At 39.4% G+C, this 24,919-nt stretch overlaps 1 protein-coding gene across 4 annotated transcripts in view; it reads left to right on the top strand.

Annotated features, from left to right (window-relative positions):
- The window catches only part of Prp3 (pre-mRNA processing factor 3), a 139,748-nt gene that overhangs the window by 75,495 nt on the left and 39,334 nt on the right, over positions 1-24,919 (top strand). For all 4 annotated transcript variants that reach the window (XM_067156483.2, XM_067156481.2, XM_067156485.2 and 1 more), the window contains 2 exons: positions 6,709-6,923; positions 19,996-20,142. In XM_067156483.2, coding sequence (XP_067012584.1) covers positions 6,709-6,923; positions 19,996-20,142 — 362 coding nt within the window. The remainder of the gene's footprint in view (positions 1-6,708; positions 6,924-19,995; positions 20,143-24,919) is intronic.

Raw genomic sequence — 24,919 nt, 5'->3', positions numbered from 1 at the left:
TCAAGCAGAGAAATTGTTCCGCCTAATCAGTACTTTTTATTTATCCTGTGGCAAATTTAATTTACAAGTAGTACATGTTTTGTTTAGATTGACTAAACATCATCAGCTACACTTCTTGGTTGAGGTCGAAATTCATCAGAGACGTACAATTCCATATGAATCTTAAAACAATCTCTAACATATTAAAAACTTCTTTAGGTTAGATGTTTAAAAACATAGGAGGTGGTGTCTGTTTTGCTTATTTGCTCGCATATACCTCGCACCCCATTTGCAGCATTTGAAATTGCAGAGGGAAAATTTCCCATACGTAATAGACATTAATTTTTGACATTGTCATAAAGACATACGGTACATACACGAAATAAAGTTTGGGTATTCCGTGGACGCGCCTACGTTAAATATCGGAGCTGTACCAATTGCTGTAATGGTATTTTGTACGTGACAGTACAAGAAGAAGCTTCATTTCTTTGTACCTGCAGAACGGTTGAGGCTAGCTGTTGTAAATCGCACACCCCCTCCCTGAGGCTGCATTCCTAGCCAGTCAGTCACACTCGGCCATCCCTCTCGCTCTTCAGTCCGACAAAGCTGACCACGTGAACTGGGAGTTGTTTCCTTGTCCAGGCAGTCAAGTGATCGCGGTATTAGGTATCATCCATCTGTTGTATTGTCGACAAGAACCAGTATTCTGCCTTCATGTTTCATTGTTGTTTCTCAGTTAAGTTTTCTTGTGTAGGTTGATCTTTAAGTTACGGGGAATGTGGGAGTTACACAGCTGGGTTTAAACTCAAAGTGATAAAATATGCTGAAGAACATAGTAACAGAGTTGCCGGTCGAAAATTCAGTGTGACTGAGTTTAATGTTCGCTACAGGCGTAAACAGAAAGCTGTGCTAGAAACCACCAACTGAAAGCATAAGCCATTCAGAGGGCCGAAAACTGGTAAGTTTCCTGAGCTGGAAGACGGGTTGCTTCATTACGTTACAGAGTTGCAAAATGATGGCTTTAGTATATCATACGAGATGCTACGTTTCAAAGCGCGCAAACTAGCGATTAAAGGAGGAATCAGCTGTTCAGATCTGAAAGTGAGCCAGGGTTGGATCCGTAGATTCATGACGCGAAAGGGATTGTGTCTGCGAAGGCAAACATCTCTCTGCCGAGAATGCCAAACAATTTCGGCAACAAAATCCTAGATTTTCATCGCCATGTGATAGCAACTGTTATTAATTATCTCAAGGTCTGCCTTTAAAGATAAAAATTTAATGATGTTCCGTATTGAAATGTATCGCAATTAAATTGAAATAACAAATAACATAGTTCAACCTATTCAATACAAATAAATGAGAAATGTAGTGTTACATTTCTATTTAATTATAAGCGGAAGCGGTACCGGTTTCGACCCCTATCTGGGTTATCAGCCGAATAAAATGCAAAAACAATGCAGAGGTAAATAGGAAATTAAAGAATGATTCTTTCACAAGAACAGTTGAAGAGGCAAAATAAGATAATGGGGATTGGCACTGTGCGATTTTAAATCGTAAAAAATCGTAAGGCACGATCTTCTGAATAGTAGCACAACACATGCAAAGTTCGGCACTGTCTCAAAATGTTTACGAGAAGAGGTGAACAGTTACGTGAGCCAGCATGCATATTTTATCAGGCGCGAAGTCACAACACAATTTAGTAAATATGAAGTCCCAAAATTGTGTAGAAGTCGAAGACGAGTCGCTTGATTGAAGCAAATTGCTAGCTCCTGTCAACTGTTTTTGTGAAAGACTCATTCTTTAATTTCTTATTTACTTGTGCATTGTTTTTTCATTTTAATCGGCTGATGACCCAGATTGGGGTCGAAACCGGTACCGCTTCCGCTTATAATTAAATAGAAATGTAACGCCACATTTCTCATTTATTTGTATTGAATAGGTTGAACTACGTTATTTGTTATTTCAGTTTAATTGTAAAGGTCTGCCTTGTCAATACAATTCAAAATCTAGTATAAATATGTACTAAACCATCAAATACATAAATAAATAAATGGACAGAGGAGCGTAAGCAGGCCCACTCACAAAGAATGAGGGAAATTTGGGCTCTAAAGAAGGCCAAGTTCAGTTTCAAATGCAACAAGACTTAACGTGGTCCTTGATGGACCCAGCGAATTATTTATATATATATAAGTACATGTTTTGAGAATTAAAATTCTCTTCTTCAGCTTACAGATTAAAATCACATGCATGTAAAAGACCTTATTTAAAACTATTTTATGTCCTAACAAAATACTGGATAAAAACAACGCAGTAACATTAAAAGTTCAAACATGAATATCATTCATGTTATGTCCAAAGTCCTGTAAAAAGTTTGTATGCTGTACTAAAATTTAGCTGGTTGACTATCTAATATTACTGTGGTGTGGCATCTTTATGACCTTCATAGTCCCACTGCCCTTCATGGGTCTCGGGTTGTTATGCTTAGTTAAGTTAAACTAGTATGAGTCTGCTGCAACAATATCTTGACGTGTCTAACTGAAATGATTACTCTATATTCCTTTTTACCTGACTAAACTAAATCATTTGTTTTATTAGCGTAATCTTCTTTATTAATAAAAACTATGGTATTGCCCTTATCTGCTTTTGTGATAATAATGTTATTGTCTTTTATTTTATTTTTGATCAATTGCAAATGATTATTTATACTAACATCTGTGGTAGTTTTTTTCCATTATTTTGCAAATTTCCTTTCTGGCCTTGAACTTGATTATCTCCTGTTCATCTATTGGAATCTCTGCAATTGCAACCTCAGTTTCTGCTATCAATTTCCCTAATTTCCTGTTATGAAAAGACTTTTCATTGTGTGGTCAATTGTGTGTAGGGCCTTTTTCTAGAATCTCAACTTCATCTGTATTAAAATTAACTATTTTCCATGTGTGAACATATACATAATAAGAATCACCCATTCAGGAATATCCAATGTGATATGGTTAGAGATACTTGACAAGGAAAATAGTCTAAACGAACATATGGCAGAGGACAATCAGTTATTTAAACTATCAATCCAATATTCTAGAAAGAGAAAGAAAGGGAAAGGGCAACAAGAAGGAGACAATGAAGAAAAGCGCAAGTGGGCGGCGAAAGGTCAACTGCCCTCCTGTGCCGCAGATGTTACTTCAAGAATTGAAAAATTCGCAGGTCATATCGCAAACCATTCGATGCACAAATAGGTGTTGCAAAACTTTTGAATTCTTGAAGTAATATTAAACTCCACCACAAATATCATTAGCCTCAACACACAAGATGTAACTAGGAATTTCCAATTCAAACACAGTGCAGTAAGAAGACAGTTCACATTCTACGCTCCATGTTATAGGAACACACTGAAAAGAACAGAGACATATTCTAATTATCAATTATAACATGTTTTTAGAAATATTTATTAGCAGTAAGTTTTAACCAAAATAGACATAGCTATGTTCTTAATCCCCCCCCACATGCCCTCACCACCTCTTAGGTTTTTAAATGTCCAACCTAAAGAAGTTTTTAATATTGTTGTAAGATTCATATGGAATTGTATGTTTCTCTACTTTTATGAATTTCAACCTAAACCAAGAAGTGTAGCTGATGATGTTTAGTCAATCTAAACAAAATATGTAGTAGTTGTAAATTAAATTTGGCAACGGGAAAATGAAAAGTGTTCATTAGTTGGAACAATTTCTCTGGTTGATTTATTGTTTAACTTATCGATACGGACCATGAAGTGGATGGTTTGCAAAAGGGAACAAGTTGCATTGGTTCCTTGCGAGCAAAGAGCTGACTCTTAATTCTGCTTTCAACAGCGCATGAAGGAAAGTCGATAAGAGAAAACATAGCAAAATCTGATATCATTCTTTCGTTCAATCAGGCCAAAGTGGGTTTTGAAATGTCTGATCAAATGTGCCATAATATGAAGTGTGGGAGGGAAATCAGTTTGAATAAAATATTGTGGTTGGAAACTGCTCCAGATAATGATGATTGAGCACAGCATCGATTAACTTGTATGTAATTTTCCGTCATTGGTAAGTTAGGTAAAACCCAAGCAGTAAATGAACTTCATTCTAATGCTTCACAAGTAACTTGTTCAACCTTAGCTAGGAAAGGCTTGTTATACTGGCCAAGGACAAGTCATGAAATAAACCGACAAGCAGAACAGACGTATGGCAGTCGTTTACTGTCTGAATTTCGCTAAACCTATTTGCGGGCAACATCAGAGAAGGTGCCCAAACTGCTGAAGTGCCTGAGAAATTCACCGAAGCCATCAAATGTTTCTGTTCATCTCAATTGTTGTTCTTGCAGTCTGTGTTCATTTCTTCTTTCAAACCGTATGTTGGCCTTCGACATCATTTTGAACTGTTTTGTTGCGGTCTCTCTACTATTGTTTCTTGACAGCCAATACGGTAGAAGCTCGATAATTCAAAATCGGTTAATTCAAAATCCTGCCTAATTCGAAGAAGTTCTCGTTCCCGGAAACGTGAGATACAGCTTTGCATGTTATTTGAATTGTTTAATTCAAAATATGGATAATTCGTAATTCGAATTGTATTAATGAGTCTTATAATACTTTGTGATGCAGCAAATGTATACATTTCTGAAGTAAGAGAGAAGTGCCATGGGGGGAAATCGTAGTGATATTCAAAATCCCGCCTAATTCGAAGAAGGGCATTGGGTACTTTCTGTGTAAATGCAAGGCATCTAAAATGCATACAGTATAGTAATCCAATGAATAAAGCACTTGCACATGGGAGCCAGCATAGATTTCTCCTCGTCTTTGAATCGTGCTTTTTTTCCTTTCTTTCATTGCGTTAGGTTATGTTTGCCAATGAGATATCAAAATGCATTATTTGAATACTGTAAATGCACCTTCTTGGATACATTTCGGAAATAGTTCTTTTTTCACGGCATTTGAAAGGTATACACTGTGAATCAATGTTTTTTTTTTGCTTTACGTCGCACCGACACGGATAGGTCTTATGGGGACGATGGGACAGAAAAAGCCTAGGAATGGGAAGGAAGCGGCCGTGGCCTCAATTAAGGTACAGCCCCAGCATGTGCCTGGTGTGAAAATGGGAAACCATGGAAAACCATCTTCAGGGCTGCCGACAGTGGGGTTCGAACCCACTATCTCCCGGATGCGAGCTCACAGCTGAGCGCTCCTAACCGCACGGCCAACTCGCCCGGTGAATCAATGTTAACTGCATGCAGTAACGGGCCTTAGAATATTTTGTAACACAGCAAGGGTTGGTACTTCTGAATTGCGAATTGGCGGTTAATTCGAAATCACGTCATTTGAAGTCCGATTTTTGAGTCCCAACGACTTCGAATTAACGAGGTTTTACTGTACACGTTTTAGCACACGCTTCAGAATCAATATGATACTTTTTGTAAAAATTGATGGAAACTTACTTTTTCTACTACGCTTATTTTAGATTTGCAAATAAGCTAAATACGTAAATAAAGAAGGAAAGCTTAGTGGAAAGAAAGACATTTTATTCTCAAACATTCACTCACATTGACTCTGTTGTGCCTTTTGGCATCCCCCTGTGGGTGGGGACGGTAGAATAACACCCACGGTATCCCCTGCCTGTCGTAAGAGGCGACTAAAAGGGACCCCAATGGCTCTGAACTTTGGAGCGTGGGTTGGCAACCACGGGGCCCTCAGCTGAGTCCTGGCATTGCTTCCACTTACTTGTGCCAGGCTCCTCACTTTCATCTATCCTATCCAACCTTCCCTGGTCAACTCTTGTTCTTTTCCGACCCCGACGGTATTACGTATGGAGGCCTACGGAGTCTTTCATTTTCACGCCCTTCCATATTTTCCCTCTGATTACTGTTATACAGAGGATGGTTGCCCAGTTGTACTTCCTCTTAAAACAATAATCGCCACCTCTACCTGCCTTTTTGCAACAGTGGAATAGGGAAGGGCGACGATGTCGCCTGAACTAAGGTTCCTGTCATAAATGGGAAACTACGGAACACCAGCTTCAGATCTGACGAAGAACCAGTTAAGTGCCAAATGCAGGCTCACAGCTGCACGGTTTGTGCCTCGTAGCCAAGGAGGTGGTGGTTTCAAACCCCATGGACTGAATACATTCCAGTGGTAGATTATCAGAGCCAAGTATTGCATTTGTGTTGTGCAGTTTGTGGCTTGTCGTGAACACTTCCCTATCAAGAGACTGGAGCTCTGGTTGCAGGGGAGTCTCTCCAGGTAGCCTTGATGAGAAAAAGAGAGACATACGTGACTAGCTGTATGGCAGCGAGTGTGCAGTGTTCCTGTCTCTTCTTTATATCAACTACTGTACCTGCACTGCACTGAGAATCAAGAGTTGGGCTGAAGGTGTTCTCAGTTCTAAAAGTGGTACTGCTGTGTGACCCATTCCAACTCGTTACGAGTACAGAGCAACTGAGGTGGTTTTGAAATGGTCACTCCTCCCTTTGATGACGTTGATCATCGGAGTGTGTCCCTGTTCCTGTCATTGTGTTCCATTTCTGATGAGATAACTATTACTGAAAAGAGACAAACAGGTGGCAGGACTGTGTGGGAACAGTCTTCCTGCTTCATCAGGGCGGCACACATCAACATGTCCCTCAAGCTGGGAAGCAGAAACCAGCTGTTGGGAGCACTCTCTTGACTTGATTCTACAAAGTATATGTAGTGTTTTCTCGCTAAATGTGTGTTTAAACTTTCAGCTTAGGATATCAAACCTGATGCGTGTCCTGGGAACGGAAGCGGTTCAGGATCCCACCAAGATCGAGGCACACGTACGAGAGCAGATGGCCAAGCGACAGAAGGCACACGAGGAAGCAAACGCTGCTCGACGGCTCACGACAGACCAGAGGAGAGAGAAGAAGGTCCGCAAACTCAAAGAGGATACCACCCTTGGAGTGCACGTTTCTACCTACAGGTGAGTTCTGTTGTCCATTTCCCTCATTCAGGTCCCGCCGGTTTGGGATGTTTGTGGCACCTTTCCATCTTCCTCTGTCCAACCATCCTGCATAACTGTGTTCCAGTACAGGATTCCTCCCTCATCCGCTTCGCTTTCCTTCCTGACATCCTTGTTTCTTACTCTGTCCTGTCTTTTTTATACTCTAAAATTTTTTATTTAAGGCTGTGTCCAGGTTCCGCTGCAGTAGTACATCACCTCTTTACCTCCTTCCTCAACACGAGGTTTCTCACACACACTGGTAGAATGCATTTCCTGTTAATGATCTCAGTGTCACAGTTGCAAGGTTTTGTCCCTTTATTCCCTTTCTCTTAATCAGTACCATTGTCTCAGCAGGTCGAGTTGCCCTTGTTTGCTTCCCACTCCACAGTATCATCAACTCCCTGACCTCAACAGAGTTGACAGCACACTTCTTCTCATAGTTCAGTTTCCTTCCAAAACCTCTCTGCCCTCCACACATCTGTCTGGACGCTGCTGCAAGCACATACTGTATAATCCCGAATACCACCCGCACCGAATAAGACCTGCACCCGAAATTTCAGACAGCAAAATGCGGGGAAAGAAATAAAAAATCAAATAACTTACATACCTGTTTAATTTTCTTCAAATAGACCACAAATATAAATTCAAACATCACAATCATCACAAAAATCGTAAATAAAATCGGTCCAATACTCAGATCATTAACAATTCACCGTCATCATCTGAAGTTACACCATATTATCTTTCGTCGCTGGCATCTTTCCACAAATAGTTGTCCGCACTACTGTCCACTGAATTTGAAATTCCACATTTCTTAAGGCTTTTGGACACTAGATTGTTGGGAATGCACGCCCATGCAGTCTTGATCCAGCTGCATATTAGTCCCACTTCAGGCCTCTTCACTCGTCCGGTTGGTGGTAACGCGTGATCACCATCAGACATCCATTCGATGAACAACTGTTTCATTGCAGTTTTGAAAGGCTGGTTCACGTACACATCCAATGGCTGTAGAATAGAAGTGAGTCCTCCGGGAATTATCGCAAGATAAGTTTTTCCTTTCCTCCTCATATCTTTTACGGCGTCAGTTGTATGTCCTCGGTAACTGTCCAACACAGGCATGTTTTCGTTTTTGTAACAAAGCTCCCGGGCGATGTTGCCAAATGCACTTCACCCAGTCCTCAACTAACGCACTGTCTATCCACTGGACTCGTGTTCTAACAGTAACACCGGTTCGCAAGTTTCCTTTTGGAAGTGTGTTCCTTTTCAGAACCACATATGGAGGGAGTTTGGTTCCACCCGCTAATACGCACATTACCGTGCATCGTTGTTCTTCGATACCACCTGTTCTGATGATTACACTTTTAGAACCCTTCGTATCCACTGTATTTTCCAACGGCATTTCAAAATAGACAGGTGTCTGGTCTGCATTCCCAATTTGCGACAGCAAATAAGAATTTTGCTTCCTCAAATGAATAATGTGACGTTGAAAGGCCGTTAATTTTTCTTCATACGCCCGAGGGAGATGTGAAATTTTGACGTACGTCTCCGAATGCACAATCCCTTTCTCCGATAAAAGTTTCCGATCCATCTGTGGGTTGCAGTAAAACCCTGTGTTTTGAGTTCTTTTGAGATCTCTAGTGCTTTCAATTGACACATTTCACTACAAACACCATATCCTAACTCACGTTTTTCTATCATAGATTTGTGGAGTCGTTCTTCAATTTCCGGAAACACTGCTCTCCGCCCGTGGAATGCACTGCGATCGCTGTTCGTTTTTAAAAGTTTTTCTTCTTCTTCCGCCAATCACGAACACATGATTCATCAGTATCTTACTTCCTGCCAACGGCACAATTTCCGTATATTTCAGCTTCACTTACAATTTTAAGTTTCTCACGCACAGTAAATGACCGCAGATGCCGTTTTGAATCCATCACTTACTATCAAGACTGCACTTTCATGGGACAGATATGGAACTCGAATGTGAGCGAGGTAGACTTCTGTAACCAACAGTCTCGACTCTCGCAAAGTACGATATCCCATGAGATCAGCTATTCGCGCACCCTGCATGCCAGCAACACTTGTGAAACAAATGATGATCGCGCATCCACAGCAGCGGCTTTCATATTTTCCCACATTCTTTGATTACCCTACATTTCTTATTTACATGCCACTGTACCCGTATTGAGAAAAAATCGGTCTTGTTGTTTACACCGCAACTAAAACACAATAAGACCTGAATTTCCATTTACATGTGGTATATTGAGTACAGTAACCGTATTCAAATCTATTTCAATACTCCACGTAAACATAGTGAATATTTATGAGAATGAACGGCTTGAATACGACCCTCACCCAAGATTTAGAACCAATATTTTGGGGAAAAAAGTGTGGGTGGTATTCGGGATTATACGGTATGTTACCATTTGTTTTGCATTACTTTCCAGTTGCTGTGGGTACACTGTTTTGAACTTCTTCTGTGGCCTCTTATCTTTAAATAATTAGAAACTGAGTCTAACTATCATCATTTTGGTCTACAAGTCCATTGTTCTAGGTAATCCATCCTCCTTCATTAGCTTGACACAACCCCACCACTAAAGCTGGTGTATGCATACCACTTCATCCAACGAGTTCTTTCCCAACTTCTCGTTTTGAGTACTCTCCTGCCATTGTTCCCATCTGTTTGTATCAGTAATCATTTGCACTACTTTCATGTCTGTTACTTCTAACTTATGAATAAGGTATGTTGAGCCAACCCAGATTCCACTCCTGTACAGCAAAGTTAGTCTAAAAACAGCCTGGTGTAAAGATAGTTTCATCTGGAAGCTGACTACTGGATGTTGTTGATTCACAACTGTGAGCTCACTGCACCTTACTATAGCACCATCCTGGGAGAACACACACACAATCCAGTGTTGTATTCGCAGCCTGACATTGTTTTCATAGGTTTCTTCTCTACGGACATCACTTTAGTCCTGGTCCTGGAAATGCTCTCTCCATGTATTTTCAAGCTCCAACACAGCACTCCGCCTGCGGAAGGCTCTGCGATCGCCGTTACTTTTAATTTTTTCCTTCTTCTTCCGCCAATCAGGAATACACAATTCATTAATATCGTGCTTTTTGCCAACGGCACAATTTTCGTATATTTCAGGTTTTCAGCACAGTCTGCCATTACGACCAGGTCAGAGGCATAGACCAAACTGAATCCCTCCCTGCCACTTTATGCATTTCAGTAGATGATTATAAGAACCTCTCTAAGTACCTTGAACCAAGAACTCATTCTGCCATCAATTCTCACTGCAGCACAATTGTCAACATAAATGCCTTTCATTGTAGTGTTGGCTACTGAGTATCATACAGAGCAGTGTATCGATTCACTCAAGTGTCCAAGTGAATCAATTCACAAGAATGGTGGGCTCTTGGCACGCGATTCAGCTGACTTGCAACAGACAGTGCTGAGCGGTGCACTCAAGGATCAACACACACACACGGTTCATTATCAGCACACTGGACATGGCGGGGAGACAGAGCCGTGGTACACTGAAAGAATCGTACGCTATAATGGATTCCCGCTCTAAGCTTCCTTTAAAACAATACCCACTTGCATTTGCTGTCCTCTTCTTATGGGGAGGTTTATATAATTGATGGATTTATTTGCCATGTTAGAAAGGTAGTCAAAACATAATTCCTAAGTAGCTAGTAAGTAGGCAGGCTATTAGGTTATTCTGTTCATTAGTTTAATGAATCTTAGTATTGTAACTTGAGTGAAATTTCAAAATTCTTTGAAATCATTTAAGAAAAGACTAGGCAAGCACTTGATAGGAAATTTGCAACCTGAGCGACAGCACCAAATGCTGATGATTGTGTGTCGATATTTTTTCTGTATACTTACTTCATACAGTTGTCACTGTGGGGGAAAGGCTCTGTAACATCAAAACTTCATGCAAAGAGGTGGCTGCAGCGGAAATCTGAATCTGAAAGCTGGATGATGCGTAGGAAAGCAATTCGTAGAATAAAGACCAGATGGCAGCAGCAAGCCTTGAATGCTGTTGCTGCTGTCGTATCAGTTCACACTACACAGGTGTAACAGGAACAGTGACTCATAATGTGCCTGAATCGGATCACTGTATCGATTCAGTAACCCGAACGGAATCAAATGACTCGAATATCCCATCACTATTTTGTTGATTTTAATAATCTACCCTTCATCCCACAGTCCCTCAGTACTCTGTTATATGCCTTCTCTAGATCTATGAAGTATAAATGTCTATTCCTTGCATAGCATGCCGGGCTGGGTGGCTCAAACGGTTGAGGCACTGGCCTTCTGACCCCAAATTGGCAGGTTCGATCCTGCCACAGTCCGGTGGTATTTGAAGGTGCTTGGATACGTCAGCCTCATGTTGGTAGTTTTACTGGCATGTTAAAGAACTCCTACAGGACTAAATTCTGACACCTCGGCGTCTCTGAAAACCGTAAAAGTAGTTAGTGGGACATAAAGCCAATAACATTAAATATCTTTCATAGCATTTTTTCGGTTACCTGGCGCATACTGAAAATCTGATTCTAACAGCCCCTCTGTGGTCTGAAACTATGCACGTTTTCATCCAACTTACTGTCAACTATTGATTGCACCTCCTTTCCAGAACGCCAGTGAACAACTTGCTTGGTATACTGAACAGTAAAATACCTCGGTAGTTGTTGCAGTCTTTCCTGTTCGCTTGTTTATAGATAGGTGCAATTACTGCTTTCGTCCAATCAGAAGGCACTTTTACTAACATTTCATGGTAATCTTATTACTCCATGAAGATGTTTTCCCTATATTTCACCATTTCAGGTCTAAATGAACAAGAATAGCGCAATTAGATGAAACCTGGATTGGAACACATTTAATCAGGAACAATATTGATTGAATAGAGGAAGGTGCCCTAAACACCCAACCTGGCGGGAGCTCAACGAGGGAAATGAATGATGATCATGTTTGATGTAATCTATTCCTGTTGCTTTATGACAGTGGAGTTTACTTACCATATTTTTCACTTCAAGTGTTATTTAACTAAAATCATTGTCCTCATTCCCATGAGCTTGGTTGTTTGCGACGTCAACAGGAAGATTTCCTTTTACTTTGAGAAGATTTTCAAAATATTCCTTCCAGCTGTCCAGTGGTTCCCTGGGATCTATTATGAGTTCACCTGATCTACCCAACACTATTCATTTGCTTTTTCCCTCCCTGTCTAAGATTCCTTATTATTGCTCAGAAAGTGTTCCCTGCCACCTGGCCAAGCATTTCCAGCTTATTGCTAAAATCTTCGCATGACTTCTTGGATTCAACAATTACAGTAGAAACCCGCTATAGCTAGTACGGCATATAGCGAGGACTCCGTTGTAATTACAGCTTATTTCTGATTCTTGAAAATTTCTATATTAAACTTTGTATTATCCTTCGGTTACAGCAAGAACCCTATCACTGATACATCCATTATTACAAGTTTTTTTTTTTTTCTTCCCGTTATAGATATTTATGCATTCTAGCGATTATATCGAATGCGAACAATCATCTTCGGTATAGTTTTCATGCTATGTGCATTAGTGTGCTCTCTCGTCGACGTTCGAACTCGAAGGGGATATCGGAATCGATTAGTAATACTCGTCGACTTTAAACACAATTTGAAAATGAAAGAGAATATTTTCCGTAATAAATGCGTTCATAACGTGGCCGATAGTAGTAAACGCTTTCGAAATAGAGGCTGAGATACACAATTGCTTAATTTAATGTTATGTACTGAAATTAAGTAAGAATGTGATACACCTCAAAATATGGCGCAGAGTGGATGACTCATTTTAGAGGATAGTTCATTCAGTAAATTCTTGTTTGGACGTTTTTTGGGGAACAAGGAAATATAATTTGTTAAGCAAGAAAACGTATTATTGAATACATGCACCAGAACTATCCACCAGGGATATGTAAACACTTGATATGTTTTTTCCGACATGCCTGTATTTACATAAAATCAGTTTCATGGTCCGTATCGCACTTCAATAGATTCACAATTAAGTATTTATTATTTTCCACCTAGTCGATACAATGATTGCTTAAGGCAATTTAATGGTTAAAAGTGGTACATGTTTCGTATTTTATCAACATCTTCAGCCACATAACACTGTTTAGATGAAAAATATATAAAATTTGTCGAATAGGTGGAAAATAATAAATACTTAATTGTGAATGCCTGTATTTTACGTCTTGTATGTACAGGTACAGTGAAGAATATAGGCTATTTGCCGTTTTTAAAGATGAGGGTATTAAAAGGCATGAAAAAGTTGAGAGAACAAATTCGAAAACCTTTTTGCTGGGGCTTGTTTAATACCGGTAACGAGTGTAATAAAAGGCGTGTAAAACACCCGACAACAAAGATAGAAACATTTGCACTGGGGTCCATAAAAGCAGGGATGCCAACTATTACGATTCAATCATAATAATTACGAATTGTCCATCATAATTACGCCTTTACGATTCACACACCACAAATTACGATTTTTGGTTGATTTTTAAATCTAAGTTTATGAAGTGATCAAAAGGACACACAAGGAATGCTATTACAGCTTGAATTATTAGAATATTATTTTCGGATTTCTCAGTAACCATTTATACCCCTTTCCTGTCCCTCATTCAAGAACATTTCGACTTGTCACGCACCGAACTCAGTGTGTGCTTCCAGTACCGAAAAAAATAGGCATCTGCAATGTGGTGTATCTTGCGGAGTAGTTGTCTTCGTTCGCCACATGATCAGACTTCCATGCATGTATGAGAGTTCTTTTGTCTTTGTTTTGGCGGCAAAGTGGTGACAAACTTCGTTTCATTGTGAATACTGTGTGCGGGACTGTTGAATATTTTGGTTGCCAAATTTACATACATTTTTCTTCTAGGATATATGCTAATCGTGTGTTAGGAAATGCGAAAGGTTTGAAATAATGAAGCGATTTCTAGTGCAGGAAAATACGTGTGATGACGTTACCGTGACTAGTGAAGCTAGTATTAAACCAAAAATAGTTCAACAATTTAGGGAGGAATACTCAAAAGAATGGCCCTGTTTACTACGTTCCTCAAAATCTCATTCACACGCGTTTTGTAGTGTGTGTAGCCACGATTTTTCAGATGCGCGTGATGAAGAACAAGACTGAATTCCGTGCTAATATGAACTCCGAACTGTTAAGTGCTCTGTTAGTGCAGAGGCTGCGCATGATATCAAAAGGAAAAGCATGTCACCAGTGTACGTTTACCAAACAGGAACTACAAGCTGCTAAGGGAGCAACTACAGTACTCAACAAAAGAAATGATTCTTCAACCTCCACTCAGATATGTACTGCATATCACCTGTTACTGTAGCAGTTAAGAGTCGTACACTCTTAAATGCCAGTCTTTAAATATGTTATATCTGATTGAATTGTTTGTTGATCATTGATTTTTCAATGATATGTAAGTTGGTAAAGTCACGGGAGAAAAATTCTGTGGCCGCCGCCGCCGCCACCCCCCCCCCCCCCCCCTCCCCGCACTAAAGGCTGTATTACTAATTGCCTTTCTTGACAGTTGGCATCTCTGTAAAAATATCAGTGCATAGTTTGCAGATTACTCTCTTTCTAAAACAAATGTCAGCTGAAGCCTTATATTTCGAACCATTGGCTTATTGAACATTGTTTTCTGATGACACTCTTCGATCATGAATTATTTGAAGGTTAAATTCGGCCATGTGCGAGAGGATTTTGTAATACCAATATAAATGGTCCGTTATTGGGTATTATACATTTTCCTGCTAACTCATTCCTGGTTGCCAGCGTTTTGCTTCAGTGTGCTAAGTTGGGCTAGCCACGGTGTCGGTGGAGGCCACAGCGTAGGCTACTTGGAGCCGCCGGCAGTGCCGGTGCACTGTGAGAGACTTTTGGTAATGAGACGAAGTCTTGGTGAACGATAAGGAATTCAATGGGGAGCTATCAACTAAAATGGGTCTTATGGCAGAAAGAAAGTAGAACTGGCTGAGTCAGCGGAGGATTCATCTGGATGTGTTAGGCGTAAATGATATTCGGGTAAGGGGAGATAACGAGGAAGACATAGAAGATTATAAAGTGTACTTGGCGGGTGTTAAAAAGGGACAGGGAGAGTCTGGGATAGGGATATTCATCAGGAATACTATTGCATGCTACAAAGTTTGTTAGGCACGTAAATGAGCGAATGATGTGGGTAGATTTGGCAGTTGGGGGAATTAGGACAAGAATTGTCTCAGTGTATTCACCATGTGAGGTGCAGACGAGGATGAAATTGACAAGTTTTATGAAGCATTGAGTGACATCGTAGTCAGGGTCAACAGCAAGGATAGGATAGTGGTAATGGAAATAGAAGTGAAGGATACGAAAGGGTGATTGGTAAATGGGGGAGAGATATGGAAGCTAATAGGAATGGGAAAGGTTTGCTGGATTTCTGTGCTAGTATGAGATTAGCAGTTACGAATGTGTTCTTCAAGCATAAGGCTATTTACCTCTATACTTGGGAGGTGAGGGGTATGAGATCCATAATAGACTATATCAAAACTGACTTTGAATTCAGGAAATTTGCTAGGAATATGTGGCTATTCTGGGGATTTTTTGATGATTCAGACCACTATCTGATCTGTACTGAACGAAGTATCTCGAGGCCTAGGATAGAGAAAGTGAAATATGCCTGCACATGAATAAGGATAGAGAATCTCCCAGATGTGGAAATTAGACAAAAGCTAAAATTTCCAAACTACAGACAGCAAGCAAATTCAGGACATAGAAAGGAAATGGTTGGTATACAGGGATGCTGTTGTAAAAACAGCTACTGAATGCCTAGGAACAGCTGCATGTTAAGATGGGAAAAAGCGATCATCTTGGTGAAATGATCAAGTGAGGGTAATGTGTAAATGAAAAAGAAAAAAAAAGGTGTATCAGAAATGGCTTCAACAGAGGATTGATGCAGGCAGAAAATTGTAAGTAGATGAAAGAAACAGTGCAAAACAAATACAGTATAAGTCTGTTACAGCGAGAATCCATAACGGCGAAAAATTTACTCGCTATAGCGGATTCTCGTTATATAAGATTTTTCATAAAATTCAGGGGAAAACCCACACACATTAAAATCGGTATGAAACTGCAATTAGTTTGTTCAAAACTTGAATTTACGCAGATTTCCATACTGCGGTTTACTCGTCAGTTATCTTCCAATTCTGAGAAACGTGAACCTGTATGTTCAATCTCTTTCTGAGAAATTGGACTAGTACACTCCAGTGGATTCTGTGACAAATGTTTCGGTTTACTTATTCAGAATTAGTAATCTAACCTAACTTAAAGTTATATGCATAAATAGCTGATGTACCTGTGCTTCGCTACGGAATTCTCAGAAAGACTGTCATTCTGGTTTTCCCAAATGAAGTCTATATAGGTCATTACAAAAACGTCAGTAGGAATGCAGCAATGGTTGAGGCGCTGGCCTTATGACCCCAACTTGGTACTTTTGATCTTGGTTCAGTCCGTTGGATTTGAAGGTGCTTTGTGTTGGTAGATTTACTGGTGCATTAAAGAACTCCTGTGGGACTAAATTCCGGTACCTCAAATTCTCTGAAAACCGTAAAAGTAGTTAGTGGGACGTAAAGCAAAATATTATTATTACATACCTGCCAACCCTTTCGATTTACCTGGAAACTTCCTGTTTTTTTTATTCGTCTTCAGATTTTCCGATTTATTTTTAATTCTTCCTATTTTTTACCAATATAACCTCCAGTACAGTCAATACTCCTCCTCTAGGATAAAGGATAAATTCTTATCTGCTTGTGTAATTTACCCACCCTCATTCTCAAGCGTTTTTATTTGATGATTTAATTCGCGAGTTTATCGTCCGTCGCCTTCGTGTATCGTGTTTCCTGCTTGCTACAGCAGCATGTGTGCTTTACGGCTGGGGACTCGGGACGGCAATCGTCCTACAAGCAAGATAGGCTAGCGAACGCTACCGACTCAGTTAATCGGGACGAAAGAATGAGTTTCTTATTGTGTGGTTCGCACACTATTAATGTCGTTTATGTGCGTAATTTCGTTGGAATTGTATGCCACGTGTTTTTTCTAGCGGTTAAGTCGTATGTTAATAATGTATTAGACGTACCTGTCCGTTTTGTATGTGCTAGTTCCGCGTATTTCTCTGCATTTATGTGTATTCTTACTTCATAATTTTAATGAGTTGAATGTATTTCAGGGAGTTGTGTCGGTGACAGTTTCTGGTATTTTCTCTTCACATTATGGCCAAAATATCATAAACGTTATCTCCAAGTGTTCAGAGGTACCTATAAAATTAAATTTTCGTTTATTTTCCAATGATGTGGATGTTGATTCCCATAGGGAACCTAAAATATTTGTCCCGAATGAGTAAATGGTCCAATAACGGACCATTATATTGGTTTATTTTCCAGTCTAATAAAGGAAACTATTATGCAAATCACCTCGGGAGATAAATTTTATTTCGAGTTATCGAAATTTCGAGATATAGAGAATACCGTTTTTGAGCTTGTATAGCACTTAATTGAATGACATGTATCTACGTGCTTTTACTGAATACATTATCTTTAACAGTACTTAAAAATATATAAAGAAACTCTATTTTATGGCATCACTTTAATTATAACCCTTATTATAGTAATTTCTTAGAAGGCAGGATACAATACAAACATAGTGAAATAAGAAAGCTCCGTTAACACGTTTGGAAAAAAATCCGTTAGTCTCTTCTGTTTGTTGTGGTTAACCTTTCCTACCTTCACGTTGAAACTTTTCATCAATACCACGCAACCGAGTTTCGTAAATGGAGCTTGTCATCCGCGACTTCTGGGCTTGCTTTTGTACGTGACCAGTAATTAATTGACACCCAAGAAACGGCGAGGCTTTGCTGATCACTAGAAGTTCGAGTTTTTCGGTTCCTGTCATAGATTCCAGCTTCACTAGAACCCTTTCTTTAACTGTTCCTCACAAACCGCAAATGCCGTATTCCACAGTTAATGTTGCACACTGTTCGAGGTACAGAGTACTTTTTGCTTCAAGGGAGGAAATGTTTGCTTCGAGAAATCGAGAAATTCTTATAACCGAAATTCGAGAATAGAGAAATATAAACACGTGAAGAATAGGACAAATGGCCGGAAAATCTAAGTTAGTTCGAGTTACTGAAAATTTGAGTAATGGAGTTTCGAGATATCGAGGGTCGACTGTATTATTATTCGCATGTATGTGTCGTAAATCAGAGTGATTAGGTACATTTTCTTGTAACCATTTTAATGATTTTTTATTTTTTAATTTTTTTTTTATTTTATTAAGATTTTAAATTTAATGATCAAATCACATTGTAACTGTAGGTATGCATGCCTTTTATCCTGTCCTTTTTCACTTATATGTGATGAAATCCAAGAATTAAAAATCTTCCTATCTTTTATTTCTAAAATTTGGCAGCTATGTTATTATTATTGTTGTAAATACTACAGTAGTAAATACTACAGTATTATAAAGACATTTAGTCTGTCTGCATTACAAATTTGTAAGAGTAAATATGAATTTTTCTGGCGTAAACTATTGTAATTACAAATCTGTGGGAATTTGCAGCACTTTCTTAACATTCGACTGGGATACCTTGCACAGTGCTAGTTTTCCTATGAAGACGAAAGTTATTTCATTCAAAAATCAAGTGTAGACATCCACTCCACATCTAACCTTACAACTTGTAATTTTAAACTCTCTTGCTTTTGTGATAGCATTCAATCATCACATTTCCCCCATGACTCCATATCCAAACTGTCTCTTTTTACTAAATGTCCTGTCCTTATTCTTTGTTCTAGAGGAGCGGTTATTTTTCCTTCGATCATGCATGGACCTCTCCTCAACATCTGTCATTTCTTCCCTCAGCACTATTACCAATTTGCTCAGCTTATTGAATGATGAAGAACTTTTCTGTAGCCATGACCAACCTATAACCTGAACTAACACTGGTCATCCATAAATTGAAACCACACAAATAACATTCTGCACTCATCTCGCTTTTGGATGGAATAGATTTGCCCACAGAGAGGGTGGAAAAGTACCAGCTTCCTGATTTCTATAGGCCAGGAGTAGCTGTGAACCAACCGTGATGCAGAAACCCTGCTCTAAGTACGGAAAGAGCATTCCTGAGATTCTGCTTAACACTGTCTAAGCTGTTCAAGATATCCTTAAACTATTTTTTTGTAAGAATTGAGTATAAAAAGTTCTACATCTGCTATACCATGTGTACAAAAGGAGCTCCAAGCGAAGTTTTGCAAGTCTTTGTCCATATGACCCGTGAATCTCTGTATAAAGGAACTGTTATTTCCATGCAAGTGGAGACTAGGACGTATCATTTCAACTTGTATAATTTTGAAATATAATAATTGATCATTGAGTAACAATCAGCATGGGAAGTACCTTTATTTTAACTTATGGCATTTTTCTTTTTGTTACAGTGGAAGCCATCTCTTTTCACCTTTGGCTTAGTTAATCTATAACAGATTTTTGTTTTTCAGGTATTTTCTGATATTTCTGATATTATGTAACGTGAAATAGTTTTGACAGATTACAAAACGTCACATTTGTAGATTATCTTCTGGCAGTCGAGGTTTATTCGAATCATTCCACTGAAATACCAAAAAGGGGTACATCATTGTGTTCCTATACTGGTTAAACATTGTATAATGAGACGTTAAAAACAAATTAACATTAAAGATGAGATACAGGAGCGCGGTTACTTATTTGAGTATCATGGTTTAAAATTTCATTATATATTTACTTAACCAAAGCTGAAGTTTGATTTAAATGTCAATAAGTGAGAGACACTGAAAATGTTAACCAGTAATGGATGTCATTTGCAGTGCCACAAACTCTCTAACATTGATACAGAATTACTTTGTCTGGTTACTATTGAAGAGTCAAATCCATTATGTGAAATGCCATCTGTTAGAGGCAGTCTGGATGACATCAAATTAAGTAGCTCCTTGTCTTGTAGGGTGAAGGAGTTATCTAACGCCTCAAAGAAGTTTAAGGTGGAGACAAATGCCAAGCAGCTCTTCTTGACGGGTTGTGTCGTACTCTTTAAAGATTGCAATGTTGTCGTCGTCGAAGGAGGACCAAAGCAGCAGAAGAAGTTCAAAAGGTGAGTGTTCTCTTCATTACAGAAAAAAGGGAAAATGTTAGATCTTAATTGAACCAAGTATTCAACAATGTTCTTCCCTCTTAAACTGTACTTGACTACCAGAATTGCTGTGTACGTATCGATATAATAAAGAGGACATGTGAGCTGTGATGTTCATTTGGAAGTTTGAAGTTGTGTGTGTCCTGACAGAGTGCATGTACCTGGCAGCAGTTTTCACTATATTGTCTTACTAGCTGATGTACCCGTGCTTCGCTACGGGATTCTCAGAAAGACTGACGTTGTGGTTTTCCTAACTGAGATCAACATAGGTCATCACAAAAACGTCAGTAGGAATGTAGCGATTAAAAGCAATGTTATCATATAAAATACTCGATCAAACGGAAAACCGCACTCTTCTGCCATTATTCCGTTAAATATCCACACTGCTCATTCCAATCAGTGCCTCAGAGTGGAGATCGAATAGCTCGAATGCTATGATGAACCAGTGCGTTACGTACCAGTAGTATCAGAAAACTTATGAACCAGAGGAATAGCATGCTATTGAAGAAAGTTATCTAACTCCCCATCTAATTCCCGCCAATATTCAGGCAGGCTGTTACACTCGGTATGACCGGGCGAGTTGGCCGTGTGGTTAGGGGCACGCAGTTGAGTTTGTATCTGGGCGATAGTGGATTCGAACCCCACTCTCGGCGGCCCTGAAGATGGTATTCCGTGGTTTCCGATTTTCACACCAGGCAAATGCTGGGGCTGTACCTTAATTAAAACCAAGGCCGCTTCCTTCACACTCATAGCCCTTTCCTATCCCATCGTCACCATAAGACCTATCTGTGTCTATGTGACGTAAAGTATATTTTTTAAAAATACTCGGTACGCAGCAGTAATCCTATCTATCGTGGATGAGTGGCAACAGAAGACACAAAGCACATCACAACAAACAATAGTCAACGTAATGCTATTGTTGATCCATTTTATGAGCTTTCTATAATGTAGTCCTTCTCATTTAGTTTTCTTTCGACTCTGTGATAGCCTATTAGGGCATCTTATAAAATTATTTATAGCGTAGACTGTAGTACCTTATTCACCGACTTCACATGCCGATTTTCATTAAATTATGTTCACCAATTTTCTCGTGAAACTGCGCTGATATGGACTTGGCAACAAAAATCCAAATTCATGAATACCGGTATCTCTGTGATCACAGCCGGTACGGTAACAATGTATGAGACATAAATGATCGGAAATTTAGATACAACCACTGATATTTGAGAATTAAATTTTAGTCCTTCCCCTAAACTACCATTTCACTCAGCGTGAATAAAAATTTTTATGGCCTAGATTAAAGCGACTTATTCCCCGACTTCGCATACTGATTTTCATTAAGATAGGACCACTAATAACATAAATATTTGAGAATTACAATTTTGGCCTTCCCCTAAACTACCATTTTTCTCTGCATGAACACAATTATTTATAGCCTAGATTGTATCGACTTATTCCCAGACTTTGCCTAACAATTTTCATTAAGATACGACCATTACTAACACAAATATTTGAGAATTAACTTTTAGACCTTCCCCTAAACCACAATTTCACTCAGCGTGAATTAAATGATTTATGGCCTAGATTATAGCGACTTATTCCCCGACTTCGTGTACCGATTTTCATTAAGATAGGACCACTACTAACATAACTATTTGAGAATTACAATTTTGGCCTTCCCCTAAACCACCATTTTTTTCTGCGTGAATACAATTATTTATGGCCTAGATTGTAGCGACTTATTCCCCGAATTTGAATGCCGATTTTTATTCAATTCTCTTCAGCTGTTTTCTCGTGATGCGTGTACATACATACAGACAGACAGAAATAACGGAAAAGTAAAAAGTCCATTTCCTTGTTACTGGTGACACGACTGATACAGAAATACCATCCTTTTTAAATTCTGAGCTATGTACAGACAAAACTCTTATTTTATATATATAGATATTAAGTCCATGTCTGGCCAGGGTTACAACCAGTGGGTAGAGGTGCTGGTACCTCAGTGGCGTTGGCAGTTAGGTGTGACAAGGATGACAGGGGATCATCATCATTTATGTGGGGTCTGTTTTCTTGCAATGTTTCTTCTACTTCAGTTGATCGAAAGTGTTCTGGAGGTCAAGTTTTGTGAGCAGCCAGCATGTTTGAGGTCAGCGACCCTCCATGATCAGTTGAAGAGCAGTATTCGTAACTGAGGTTTTATCACTGCGCAGTTTATACCAATAGCATTTTCTCTGTGATAGGCGTTACCTTTTATTTCTTCCGCACATCATTCCTCATATAGCATATTTACCTGCATTATTTTATCACTCTTTTCACCAAATTTTTTGTTCTAGAATCAAGCTGCGTAAATTACGTACAGTTTTTCTCGAAGGGATGAAGTTGCACTCAAATTTCAAATAAAATCAAAGAAATTGCCAAAATAGCTGTAAAAATAAAATTTTGTGGGAATACTCAACATTTATTTACAGGTTCGACTAAGATTAATAAAATCATTTTTATCACAACATTGCATGCCGTTTGTATGTATTTACGATAGGCTGTCCGTTTTCCATCACTGCGATAATATACCGTATAGAAAGGAAGTATCAACAAGCAAGTTCTCAAATTAATATGACTAGTTTCCCGGCAGGTCTGCAGCTTTTTAACACTTGCTTCAAGTAGGTGACCAGATGATTTGTACGCCGCTATGCAACGGCCCACAAATCTGTATTGATAAAGTAGGTAATATGGTAGTACATGCGTTAGCGTTAATTTTATGAACACTGATGAAATGCAAGTCACATGCCAGTAATGAAAGAGTGCTGATCAAACTTGCCGGCACACTTTAACATTTCGTCGTTGCTCTTGGGCGATGAGGAGTCGTCACATTCAGAGGAGTGTGATTATCCGTTGTTCCATAAGTTGTCATCAAATTGTGTTCCTGCAGTCTAATTAAGTAGTGGTGAATTTCAATAACTTTTTCCGTGTGATCACTAGGCAGCTTTTGACATGAGATGTTCTTTGTAGTACAATATTATTTTGCCTCATGCGTCTGTGTACCCAGCCGTGGCTTGCTTTGAAATCTGTTCTGGGTATAGTTCTCCCTGCTGCAATTTCATGTGCTTTCTCCAGGAGCGAACGTGTGCCTCTGAGATGAAAGTAACAAAACATGCAGCTCTGTAGTGCGGTTTTAGTTTATATTCGGCTGTATAGTTATGTTATACTTCCCCGTGGTAACTGATGAACTGTAACACCGGCACTTAGAATTCTGAAAGACATTTCACTGCCTACTACCTTCTTACAAAAGCTTGCGATGCTGTTTCTTGAAACACTACTGCACAGAACAAATTAGAGCAAGTATTGCGATAGCTACCCCCAAGACTTTCACAAGCTTACTGTACTCTAAAAATAGAACTACTTATCACAAAGCGCAGGCCAAGTTATAACTCCAGGCATGGGGATTGGAATACAGTTTTGCGCTAGGTCAGACTAGGCTACAGCTGGCGGTGACCTCAGGGGGTAACTTGATTGCCTCCAGCGCTCGAGCTAAGATGCGGAGTAGCCTACGCGTTGAGGCAGCAAAAATTATCTGGGCGAAATAAAAATCCTAATAATTACTAATCAGAATTTGGGGCATGAAAATTATGCAGATAAATACGGTGGTCTAGTCGAGTCACATCGCATCTCACGCTTCTGTGTTGTAGGCCAATTTTCAGCTCCATAAAGGGCACATGTGTGACTTCAGATTTTTCATGCAATAGAATTTTCTTATCACACAGACTCTTGTCTTGTACTGCAGTCCAACCCGAGGTATTTGAATTGAATTGAGTGAATTCCACACACAGTGATCTGTTTGGTCACCACATTTCAGGTACTCAAACTTGTTTGGATTTAGTTTCATCCCAACTTCTTTGAGATGCATTTTCAACTTCGTTACTAGCTGCAGGCTATGGAAAGCTGATCCTTGATGGACACCAAGGTACAGGACACCGAGTTGACATAGTCTCATTGTCATGTGCCAAGGCCAAGTGAACTGCCCTTAGTCAATATAAGAAAGTGCATGGATGGAGTCTGTTTTTCTACTGTTTTTCAAAAGTCCGCACTGGTTGGATGAGAGAGTGATGATGTTTCGTAAACTCATATTGAGAAAATTTTAAAATATGTTCCTAGTGTGGTAGAAGAGGCAGATTGGCCTACAATTTGAACATTCCGGTATGTTTTCTTTTCCTTTCCAAATTGGAATTGTGATCCTGATCTGTATCTTCCTTAAAAATTTTGTTGAAGTCAGTAAGCTGCAAGAAGATCTGTGGCACAGCTGTGAGCTTGCATCTAGGAGATAGTGGGTTCGATCCCCACTGTTGGCAGCCCTGAAGATGGTTTTCCGTGGTTTCCCATTTTCACACCAGGCTGTACCTTAATTAAGGCCACGGGTGCTTCATTCCCACTCCTAAGCCTTTCCTCTCCCAGCGTCGCCATAAGACCTATTTGTGTCAGTGCGACGTAAAGCAGTTGTAAAAAAAAAAAAATTATGATTCCGAACTTCAGCCGGTGCTTTCCCAAGCCTCGTTTTGTTCTTTGCATTGGACACTTCTTCCTTCATAAAGGGTAAAATGAGATGATGATGATGATACATTAGACGTTTTTTATAATTTTCCTTTTACAGCAAATTAACATTCTTAAAATAACTATTTTGCTGGGCCTGCGGTGTAGTGGTAGCGTGCCAGAGGCCCCAAGTCAGATTCCCGGCTAGGTCAGGGAT

The sequence above is a fragment of the Anabrus simplex genome, chromosome 12 (assembly GCF_040414725.1).
Source record: "Anabrus simplex isolate iqAnaSimp1 chromosome 12, ASM4041472v1, whole genome shotgun sequence".
Lineage (NCBI taxonomy): Eukaryota > Metazoa > Arthropoda > Insecta > Orthoptera > Tettigoniidae > Anabrus > Anabrus simplex.
This window is presented reverse-complemented; position numbering and strand designations above follow the sequence as displayed.